The following is a 12,490-nucleotide window of genomic DNA, read 5'->3' on the forward strand; positions in this document are numbered from 1 at the left end:
CTTTTATATCAAATTAGAAATGTATCTGTATATAAATTTTTCTGTCAGTAATCATAAGAAAGATATATAAATAGTCAATGTTTTCTTCTGCCCTTTGTTATTGGTGACTGCTAAAGCCCTCCACAGTAAAGAGTGCTTGTGTGACAGGAAAAGGGGGTCATGCCAAGCATTAATCATTCATATCTGTATTTGTGCAAAGCACAGCTTCAATTTTCTGCACTTTGTATGGTCCACTTTTGGTTACGTGGTTTTATTTATACATCTAGAGCTATTCATAATTAATTTGTTTTTAAAAGTTCCTATTTTGATTTCATTCTGTAGAGGGAAAAACTCGTCGAGACTTCACGTGATGCCATCCTTAAAGAAAAAAAAATCTCAAGAAACAGACACATACAAATATTTACTATTTCACAATTTTGGATACTTCATAGTTTTGCAATAAAACCTTAACTTATAGTACCTTTGAAAGGTATTCATATCTATTGAACTTTTACACATCTTGTAGAATTGAAACTCGAAACTTCAGTGATTTTTTGGAGTTTCTTTGTAATAAATCAACGTGTAGTGTCAGATACTTTCAAAATATATGTAAAATGAAGCAGCCAGGAAGAGACCAAAATGGAATTTTGTGCGACCAACCTGCAAAACACTGTATGAGGTAGAAAGCTAACTGTGCACATGACTGTGAACACATCATCCCCATGGTTACTCATGGTGGCAGCAGCATCATTAAACAGATAACTGTCCCGCCCCCCACTACATTATCACAGCGTTTACCTACTTTAGCTATGTCTAGTACCACATGATCGGCCTTAGCTGCCTTGCAATATACAGTGCTAAAACAATAAACTACATTTAGCTTCCTGCCTAAAACTCTTGGGGTTTGGTCATCAAACTTGGGTGTTTAGTCTTAATATAATGACACAGCCTTACGGTGTTGTTAGCTAGCACATCTTGGCAGACAACAGCCAAGACGTTGTCTGCCAGTAAGGCGTCTTCAGATCCAGCCCATAGAAATCCAAAGTTTCAATATTCATGGTGATACCTCCTTCTTTTTTTAATTTGATTGACCCAGACCATATTTTATCACTCACCATAGCTTTAGTCTGTCCATCTGGTCTCTGGCATGGGCTTGGTGAAGTTAGCTAAATGTCTGCAATTACTTTGTCTAGTTATTTCATTTTCCTCATGAAGAGCACTTTGAAAAGCCCTGGTTTAGATCAAAACATATTCATGTTAGAATGGATCAGTCCAATCCAGACATAAATGTTGTTGATCACAGCTGCTGTATATCGAGACTGAACTAGGGCTTTGTTGCAAAGAAGTTTGGGCAAAAAAATTTAGTCTAAAGTTGTTCAAAGCTGGTACAGACAAACCCTGGAAGACTTGACGATGAAACAGAACTGAAAACAAGTTCAGTTCTAGAAGGTATTGACTCAGGGGGCGAGAATACGCCCCCTGGATGGCACACTTTTGAGGTTTTAATCTGTAAAAATTATTTGGCTTAATTTCCTTGTGCTTCACAGTTATAACCTACTTTTTGATGGTATGGAGTACATTGTTTGTGTTTGTTGTGTAACATGTCAAAAAATGAAAGGGGATTGGATTTTTGCAAGGCATTGTAGTACTGGTGGTTTTCAAAGGGTTTTTTTTTGTTTTAATTTGTGATTCTTCTCAACAATGAACCAAGTATGTATCTGTCTATGTCAGTTGCTGCTCAAACTCCCGCATGAGTGTCCTATTTAAAAAATGAACCTGTGTGGGTTTCTTCAACCCACCTCTAGATTTTACACCTTGCTTGTTGTGAGAGTGCTTTATTTATTCTTGCTCTTTCTGTTTCCAGACCTCAACTGAGCAGAAGAAGCTGAGCCATGCTGGATCCAAGCCCTCCCTCTCTGAGAGCAGTGGCCGACTCCCTCAGATAGCCATGAACACCTGCAAGTACAATGGCGGAGTGGTAAGACCACTAGTAGGCAGCCTGGCGTCCTCGTCGCGCCGAAACCTTGCGGAGCTCGACTCAGAAACGCAACCCTTGCAGACGCTGCACAGCTCTGGCTTGGAGGTGGTGGTGTCCAAGGGCAATGGTGGAGAGGACCCCAGTAAGGCGTCCAACGAGAGCCTGGTAAGGGAGGGTAGCGGGCGAGGCGGCAGCAGGGCTCCACAGAAGAAGAACAAGGACATTGGCTACAAGCTCGGTCACCGGAGGGCGCTGTTCGAGAAGCGAAAGCGACTCAGTGACTACGCACTCATCTTCGGGATGTTTGGGATTGTTGTCATGGTGACGGAGACAGAACTTTCATGGGGGGTTTACACTAAGGTGGGTTTTGTGTGTGTGTATTTGTGAGTTAGAACAAAGTGTGTCTGATTTGTATCATTTGTGTGGATACTGCCATTTTCAACTTTGTGGAAAGAGATTATTAACGTTGAAGTGTATTTTCTGATATCATATGCTTGCCCCAACCCTTACTCTGAGCATCTTCTGTTAGGATCAATCCAGATAAGTTGGTCCAGGAAGCTGAAACCATGCTCAAGATGGAGCTCGACCAAAGAATCCTTCTGCTGACCTAAAACAACTCAGTCTGTATTTGTGTTCAGGATACAGCAGTCTCTAGGTTTGATGTGCTTCTTCTGTAGTGAGCGGCTGGTAAATCAGCAGGACAAAATTACAAAACTGACTGAAGCAAAACACACCATGCACTGTTCTGATAACAACAAAGGTAAAGCAAAGATTAAGATTTTGGATATTTAAGCTTATTTGATTCTAATCCTAGTTTAACCCTAAGAAGTTCTCAGAAAAAGAATGGATCCAGTAGATCTGTCTGTCTTCAAAGAGTTCCATCTGTGTTCCTGTGTTTTAAACACTTACTAAGTTTCTGGTCAGAGAAATTACCTAATTAACAAGGAAGGCCATAAAATGGAAAATAAATAACATCTACACTTTTCATACTTTGTATTTTTGGAGTTGTTTGGTCTCAGCCGCTCTTGGATTAACCTTTAGCTTTCAGGACCAACTAATCTAAATAATGTTGCCATTAGCAATATCTATTGTAAGAAATATATTGATTGATTTTTTTCCCCTTTAATATAATTTCATTTCACAAATCCTGAACTATGCTAACAAAGGCTCTTTTATTCTAACAAACATCATGCTTTATCAGCTTTATCAGCTCCCAGTGCAAAGTAGACCGAGTTAAAAGTTAGAAATTGCTGTACGAAAAGGATTAAATAGTTTGAGACAGATCTTCATTAATAATGCAACAAGTGTATGAAAACAGAGTGGAAGCAAACATATTTAATGAGACAATCTACAACAGTCATGTGTGTTGAAGCAGTGCTAAAGGTTGCAGGCCACTGGCCCTCCAGGTCTGGATTAGAAGACCTCTGATCTCTACTATTCTAATGTAAGTCATTCTTACTGCCTGCTGAAGAAATGATTTCAGTCAGAATGATGCTGCCACCACCATATTTTAGAGGTGTGGTGTGTTCAAGGTCTGACACTCATTTAATTTGTGATGGAAGTTAACTAAAGGCAACTTGTAGATGCATTACATCACACTGATGGGGTTTTCTCAGTATGTGAAATATGCTCTTTATCATTTGGTGCTGAACTTACAGTTTGAGTGTCCTGAAGTGTCTTTTGTTCTAAACTTAGGCCACAGTGCCATACAGGACACTGTCATAAACAACCATCCAGCTACATGCAAAGTCATCGTCCCAGCTCACAAATAGAACTACTTACATGATCATCAATGAGCTGCTTGTGCATCAGTTATGTCCAAATAGAATTGTGTCATTGAACAGCTTTACATGGTGTTCAGCTGTCTCTGTATTTTGATTAAAATGCCATAAAGCGAGACATAAACTGACTACGTCTTTGCTACTGTCTGGTTATGTTTATGGTAGTGGAATGCCCCTGCTTCTAATACACTAGTGTTGTCCTAATACATCAAAGTCATGTGAACAAAACATAAAATATTTACTCTATTAAATATTCAGTTCTTTAAAATAAAATTGCCTTACATGTACCTCTGTTTTTTTTTATTAATCTGTAAAAAATAGAATTGTATAATTACTGGCAAATTGCAGATAATGAACTGTAACTTAATAAAGCTACAGATGTGCTGTATGTGGGTGTGTATGTGAAAGTTAGGGAGACTAATCCATAGTATGATTTATGGGGATCTAAGAAAATCAATAGATTTGTCTTGATTGTTACTGAGTGGAGTTCAGTCCATTCATCAAGCTGACCTCAGCTGAAATGGAAATGACCCGAGTGGTCTTAGTAGAACTGTAAGTTCCCACACCAGACCTGTAGCAGGTTTTGTGGATGGTCCACTTCACCACCTAACATTGCAGAGTGAAAACCTGAGGTTCAGCTAAGGTTTTCTGAGCCCTGAAGCAGGGAAACTGGTAGGGAGACAGTAAGCACTGGGACTGAAAAATCCTTGAACCACTGGCAGGTGGATTAATTGGTTTACCCGATGTTATTTCACCAGGGATTTCTCAAAACAATTTCCAAATGTCTTGAGAACATGTCACTGAACTGAGGGGCAAGGCAATCTAGTTGATGGCTAAAAATACATTTGGTTATATAGACCACCGAAGGACAGAGTGATGTAGAGCTGCTCTGACTGTCATCACACTGCTGATTATGCGCAATATTTTCTCTCGTTCTTATCATTTGTCGCTTGCGCTGTTATTATAAAAGCAATCTTAGGATCATTAGCCTGTAGTAGAGGGGCCCTTTTACACCAGGGCTGTTAAACTGATTTATCATCTGGCATTTTACCAAGTAGGAGGTGTGAGGACTACCGGTTCTCATTTCCAATGTACACAAATAAACAGCAGCGGCGCTCTAGCATCCAGCCAGTCTATTTATCACAAGCACAGCTCACGCTGGTGGCCCTGTGCTAATGTTAGCAATGGCTTTTGGCTCCAACCACTATGTAAAAAGTCCCCCTATTTATGTCACGTTTTGATTAATCTGTACTTTCATTTATGATGAACGGTGTCCAGATAACATCAGGCTGCACTTACACCGGCACCTTCATGGCTAAGCATCATCTTAAGTGTACTTTTTCTGTAGAACTACATTATCCACTTATACTAATAGGAGTCCTCTGTGCTTGTGAGTAGTATGTGTGTGTGCAGGGGTGTGTGTGTGGGCGTGTGCCGGCGTGCATGTGTCTGTGTGTTTCTTTTATGATGAAACTTTTGTTTCATTCTTGCTTCTCATTTTATATTTTCATCCTAAACCAGAAATACAGGATATTTCAATAAATTTGAATATTAGTTTATGTATTTTAGTATCCCAGTTCAATAAGTGAAACACATTATATAGATTAAGTTTGCACACATTGATGTCTAAAAGCCTTTGTTTCTGTTATGATGATCTTCAGCTTACATAAGACCAAAAAAAATCCAAAACATTCTCAATACAGAAATGTGGGCTTATTGAAAAGCATGTTTAATGTCCACTTAAAGGTCGTTATGTTCAAAACTTAATTTCAGTTTGACAAAGAAGCCAAATATCCAAATATATAGAATATGATTGTTATTGCAGTTGGAACCAGATATTTAAATAAGCCCTACAAAAAGGCATATTTTCTTTTTCCCTGATATTAAATCAGACTAAAATCTTTCTGTTCTGGGTCATTTAAGATGACCAAAATTATCTATATTGCCAAGCAGCATAACTGTTTGAAATACATCTTTTTAGAATATCTTATTACTTTATATAAAAATCATTATCAATACAAAAACTAGTTCTGCATTGTCAGGAATTGAACTTCTGAACTACATGTAAATAAAACTTTTTTTTTCTGAGTATTCTGGGATTTAGCTGAGAGAAATAATCTTGTAATACCAACTGAGCTAAAACCAGAAATATTTTGTCTAATTTAAAGTCACACGAACAAAATGTTTGTGTGTCCTTGTGTATGTAAATATAAACAGCACATGTGGCTTTCTGGTTTTAACTTGGTTGTAACAGAACCACTCTGACCTTTCATTACAAATAAGAGTTGCCACTACAGGCTTAGCTGGTGGAAGCAACACTTAAGATGATGCTTGGCTAACTTTTGAAAATATATCACTTGCCTTGCCTCACACTCTACATATTTGAAAAAAGCACAACAAAACTGTTGAAAGATCTGTTTTTGCAGGTTGTTTGTGACCTCCTTTTGTCTGAGGGTTATCCATCCTGGTCTATTATCTTTGTTAGAGACATGCTATTCAGAAATCACTGTTATTGTTATAATATATAACAATGCACACAAAGTGATTTGTATTTTTATATGGTTTATGTTGATGATATTGGAGTAAATGATTCTTTTTCTGTGTTTTTACTGCAGGAATCCTCATACTCATTTGCACTGAAATGCCTTATCAGCCTTTCCACTGTTATTTTGCTTGGTCTTATAATAATGTACCACGCCCGAGAAATCCAGGTGAGTCTATTAATAAAATATTAACTTCAGGGGCGGTTCTAGATGGAGGCCATTAGGGGCCAGTGCCCCTGCAGAACTGATCCTGGTCCCTGTTATGCCTCCTGTACTGAATAAATAACACTAAATCAGTTTCTTATGCTGATATGCGCAGGCACAGAAACTGTACCTAATTGTCCTTTGTAGCTAATTTATTTTTACCTTTAGAATTTTACTTTAACAATTAATTCAAATTTAAGTGTTGCATTTGTAGATTCACTTGTGCTGAGATAGGATCAAAGATTTCATCTGCAGCCTGCAGCTCTGGAGTTGCAAGTGGCTCTTTGGTTCTGTGGCTCACTTAATATTTTAAAGGATGCAATATTGCCCTGTTTTTATTGCTTCACTCTTTTGTTTTGTGCCCCCATGAAAGGACACATTGGTCCCTCTGGTAAATTTTTTCTAGAACCGCCGCTGATGAACTTAAGTATGAGTCTGAACTTAGTTTTGAGATAATAAGTATATAACTGTAAAAATAAATTGGATTTTGCAGAGTAACTGAAGGAGAAATAGTAAAACATTTTGTTTTCATGATTAGACATTCCCTGGTTTGAATCTCAGCTGTAACTCTGAGCATGCATGCATAATCCAGTTTCCTCCAGAGCAGGGGTCTTCAAATCCAGGCCTCTAGGGCAAATGTAGTGCAGCTTTTTGATGTGTCCCTGGTCCAACACACCTGAATCAAATGGCTCCATGTCCTCAATATGCTGTCAGGTTTTCTAGAGTCCTGCTAATTACCTCATTATTTCACTCTGAGTTGAAGCTGAGACACATCTAAAAGTCACAGGACACTGGCCCTCAAGGCCTGGATCTGAAGACTGCTGCTCTACTCCAAACCAAAAAATATGTGTGTGAGGTTCATTCATTGATATTAGCAATGTGTGGCTTTCTGATTGTGTGTTTCTTTATTTGATTGACAACTGGACCAAAATGTACCATGCCTTTTGCCCAATAACTGCTGCATAGACTTGTTGTGGTGAAGAGAGAGCTTAGCCAAAAAGCAAGACTACATTCCTACCCTCATTTATGGTCATTTATTGGGTTATGATAGAAAGAATGAGATTGTCGACACAAGTAGCCAAAATGAGCTTCGTCCACAGCATGGCTGGACTCTCCCTTAGAGAAGGCATCAGGGAGGGACTCAGTTTAGAGTCTCCACATCTAACGGAGTCAGTTAAGGTGTCTGTCATCTCTTCTGGATTCTTCAAAACATGTTTCGGGTAACTTCCTCTGCTAGGATACTCAGCTGGCGTGGGGACACATCGGGCTTCCCCCTTAGGATCTGGAGGAGTGAAGTTTGGGCTGAAACTGCTGCCCCAGCGACACTGTTCATAAGCAGATTACGACTATTATGAGGAAATTGAGTTGCAGTTCAATTTGATTGATTGATTAATGGATAATGATATGCGGACAACTAAGTTACAGTTTATCAAATGAAACAATTGGAAGATGCTGTACAGTTTTTTTAAATAAAATAAAATACATTTAGCTAAGATGCACTTTGCTTCTTTTCAGCTGTTCATGGTCGACAATGGAGCAGATGATTGGAGGATAGCCATGACATATGAGCGAATCTTCTTCATTGTGCTGGAGCTTCTGGTGTGTGCCATTCACCCCATCCCAGGCCAGTATGTCTTCACTTGGACGGCGCGGCTGGCCTTTACCTACACACCGTCTGTGGCTGACGCCGACGTGGACATCATCCTCTCTATACCCATGTTCCTGAGACTCTACCTGATTGGCAGGGTCATGTTACTCCACAGCAAGCTGTTCACGGACGCCTCGTCCCGCAGTATCGGCGCCCTCAACAAGATCAACTTCAACACGCGCTTTGTCATGAAAACCCTCATGACCATCTGTCCGGGAACAGTGTTGCTGGTGTTCAGTATATCCTCCTGGATCATTGCTGCATGGACTGTGCGTGTCTGTGAGAGGTAAACACAGGGCTGTGAATAATGGATGTTGCTAGGTGCAAACCAAGACACAAAATGGCTGATGCACAGTTGTGTTGATTTGTGGGTTACTAGATACCTTCCTTCTTCCCTTCCTTCCACGTTCGTACCTGTCGTGTCTCATTCTCGTCAGTCTTCTCTTGCTTTTTATCACTCACCTGCAGTGGTCCACTTGGATGAAATCATTAGCATAGGTCACATAGAAACAAAGCTTACATGTTTGCAGGAAGGCATTCACTGATTCGCCCACATACGACAGCCCTGCTGAAGTGTTTAAAAACACCCTGACATCTGTCTCATTAGCTCAGCACTCGCTCCACAACTTCCCACTCCTTGTTTTAGATGAATATTGCTATTTTAGATGGCTTGTCCATAATTCATGAGAGCCTAATTGTTTGTTTGCTGAATGGTTTGTTTTGGTAATGCAGAGCAGCCCCCAAAATCCCTTAACCCGCTTTCCTCCCCCCAAAAGCTGAGCATCTTGGTCCGTCTCGGGAGGGGTGGGGGGGTGGGTATTGGTGGGAGGGGCATCAGGGAATCTCAGTAAAAATGAAGGAAAGGCAGAAAAAAACACGGAAAGCTTTCCGTTCTCTTCCTCGCTTTACATTTGCATAGGGAAATGAGACGCTAATGTCAGCTTTGATGTTTAAAGTCTTTTTTTGTGTGATTGCTTCCGTGATGTTGTCAAGGAGATCTAATACAGCAAATTACCCCTTTCTGGTGGTGTAGCTACAGTAGTTCATATTGCATCACAGGGGAGGGTTTGAATTTGTCCAGGTCCTGACCACAGATGCTTAGTTTCTTCCTAAAGCTCTACCTCCTATCCTTCCCTCCGTTTCCTCTCTCCTAACTCCGTCCTTGTTAACCTGACACTAACCATTCCTCTCTGCTAGCCTTAGCCTCAGCACTTCAGCTGTTAGCTGGTGGATTTTAATCTTGATACAGTATTTTACATGACAAACCACCCCAAAGGCAGGTAGACATTGTTCTAAGCTTAAATACACAGTTGTGAATAACATGTGCAACCTTTACAGATTTCTTCTGTTTTTTTTGTCCCACTAAAATGGTCCATATCATCAAATAAATTTTAAAATCAGTACAAATAACCTGAGTAAACTACAAAATGCGGTTTTCAGAATGACAATATAATGTAGTAAGCATAAAACCTGCGCATATCCAAACCAACATGACTCTGTGAGCACATACAGTTGTCCCTGTTGCCAAATCATTAATTAAATCTGATCTTCTTGGTTCAGTTTCCGTCTTCCTCCCAGGCCGGATTACTGCCAGAACTGTAGAATCTAGAAGTTACTTTAATACAATCCATCTGACAGCAAATCAGTAGTCTATAATACATTTAGAAAATGCAACGTCATGTTCTAATCAAAACAAATTCAAGAACCGATCTGACATCTGTCTGTAAAATGGTAAAGCCATTTCTAAGGCTTTGAGACTCCAGCAAATACCGGGAACAGCATGAACCTTCCCAGGAGTGTCTGGCTGACCATAAGAGTCCCTGATGCCTGATCCGGGAGGTCACAAAGGAACCCTGAACAACAGCTGAACCACTCTAGGCTTCCTTTAGACAGGTTTTATGATAGAGAATTTTAGCAAAGCAAAACAGAGGACTTAGCCAAAATTTAAACTTAAATTCAGTCTAGACCAGGGGTGTCAAACTCCAGTTCTCAAGGGCCGGTGTCAGGTAACTTTTAGATGTGCCTGTGCTGCACCACACCTGAATAGAATAATTAGGTCATTAGCAAGGCTCTGGAGAACTTATCTACACAAGAAGGAGATAATTAAGCCATTTCATTCCAGCGTTTTGTACCTGTGGCACATCTAAAAACTGCAGGACACCAGCCCTTGAGGACTGGAGTTTGACACCTGTGGTCTAGACTCTCCAAAGTTAAAAACATTCTGCAAAGAGGAGTGACTTTACTGCAATTTTTTTTACCCCTCCAGGGGGTCTTTTTGTGGGCTCTAGTGTCCCTTATGTGATAGTGGGCTGACAGGAAACAGGGAAGGAGAGGGGGGAAGACATGCGGCAAATGTCGTCGGGTCCGGGAGTCGAACCTGCGACGGCCGCGTCGAGGACTCAAGGCCTCCAAATACGGGTCGCGCTACGCCCTACGCCACCACGGCATGCCCCCTTTACTGCAATTTGATGGACATATTGTCTTTACATGTTTGAAGACAGTTGTTGCAACCAAGGATGAAACAACTTGTCGTACGATTTAAGGTCAATTACTTTTTCTCACTGGGCCAGGTTGGTTTGGATAGCTTGTTTACTTAATAAACAAAATTGTGATTTGATAGCTGCATTTTATTATTTACTCCGGTTCCCCTTACCTAACATTAACATTAGTTTCACATTGTTTCATATTAGTAAAGAATTCCATGTGCAGTTCTTGGCATGTAAGAAACTAAAAAAAACTAAATTCCTGACCAAAGGGCTGGGCGATATAGCAACCTGTATATACAGTATACATTCATATTAATATATTGACACAATACATCATGTAAACCTGCCATTTCCTGGTTTCTTGCATTGTTCCTTTTAGACATGCACTAGTATCATGGCAGCTTATGTTATATTATATTTTCAGATCACCACTGGACCACATCTGAGCTGATAACAAATAGACACGACTGTTTTAACATAGTTTTAACTGCTGCAGTGACATCAGTAAAAACGGTCATATAAATAGTTTTAGTTAATCAGAGCTATCATAATTGTCTTAAAAAATATTTTATTTTATTTCCAAACACACAATAATTGTGTAATGGAAGGAAAATGTGTGTTTTGGGGCATGTTTGTACCAGTTCTGGATGTCTATAAACATTTAGCAAAACAGCTCAAGCTCTGATTGGATGAAGGGCATCTGAACATCAGTTTTTGGCTGTTGCCATCTTAATTGTATTTAGTTCTGGGCTAATTAAGTTATTCTGACACATGAACATGCTTCATATGCACTGCTTCAGTGTAACTCTCGCTGTATGTTCAGGGTTGTTCTCCTGCTAGAAGGTGAACCTCTCCCCAAGTCTTTACCAGGGTTTCTCCCAGGATATCCATGCATTTAGATCCATCCATCTTCCCATCATCCAATGACAGCTAGTCTCTGGATGACTAGCTGTTTGTCAGTGGATGAGGTGGGTTTAGGGTGATATGCAGTATCTGTTTTCTGCCACACATAATTGTAGAATAACAGGATTAATTTGGTGTCTTTTGAACAGAACACCTTCTTCCACATGTTGGCTGTGTGGTTGGAATGGTTTGTGTGAACCTGCAAACAGGGCTTCTTTTAGCTTTCATTTTGTAATAATTTTCTTCTTGTCCTTCTTATATTACTTTTCCCACAGATTTGTGAAATTTGAAAAACTATTTCTTTCCTCTGTTGGGGTATTTTCTTATCTGAGCTGTGGATCTTTGCATCTCCTCCAGAGATGGGATTGTTGGCTGCTTCTCTGGTTATTTCTGTCAGTTTAGATGTACAGCCATGTTTTGGTAGGTTTGCAGCTCTGTCATAGTCTTTCTATGTTCCCATTTAAGGAATGGATTTGATAAATTACAGCCTGCTCACTTCTTCCTTTCACTGCCTGCATTTCCACTAACAATAAAATTGCGCAAATTGAAATTGTGGAAATAAATTTGCTTTATGGAAACATGACAATTTCGGAAAATCGTATGTTTTTTGATGAAAAAGTTTTGCGCTGGGACAAGGTGGTTTTTCAGTCGTATCAAGATAGAGGTACTTTAAAAAATTGCAGTAGAAAATCAAATCAAATCAAATTTTCTTTGTATAGCACATTTCAGCAGCAAGGCATTTCAAAGTGCTTTGCATCATATCAAACAGAAACACAATGCAACATAGAATCAACAATCAAAACATGACATTAAGTCAAGTTTCATCATTAAATTTGTAATTGATTACGTTTCAAATACAATCCTAAACAGGTGGGTTTTTAGTCGAGATTTAAAGGAAGTCAGTGTGTCAGCTGTTTTACAGTTTTCTGGAAATTTGTTCCAAATTTGTGGTTCATAGATGCTGAAAG

At 39.6% G+C, this 12,490-nt stretch overlaps 1 protein-coding gene across 2 annotated transcripts in view; it reads left to right on the forward strand.

The window, feature by feature from the left end:
- Positions 1-12,490, forward strand: part of kcnn1a (potassium intermediate/small conductance calcium-activated channel, subfamily N, member 1a) — an 86,074-nt gene that overhangs the window by 38,712 nt on the left and 34,872 nt on the right. For both annotated transcript variants that reach the window (XM_032565520.1, XM_032565521.1), the window contains exons 2-4: positions 1,844-2,317; positions 6,354-6,449; positions 8,001-8,419. In XM_032565520.1, coding sequence (XP_032421411.1) covers positions 1,844-2,317; positions 6,354-6,449; positions 8,001-8,419 — 989 coding nt within the window. The remainder of the gene's footprint in view (positions 1-1,843; positions 2,318-6,353; positions 6,450-8,000; positions 8,420-12,490) is intronic.

This window comes from Xiphophorus hellerii, chromosome 6 (genome assembly GCF_003331165.1).
Source record: "Xiphophorus hellerii strain 12219 chromosome 6, Xiphophorus_hellerii-4.1, whole genome shotgun sequence".
NCBI lineage: Eukaryota > Metazoa > Chordata > Actinopteri > Cyprinodontiformes > Poeciliidae > Xiphophorus > Xiphophorus hellerii.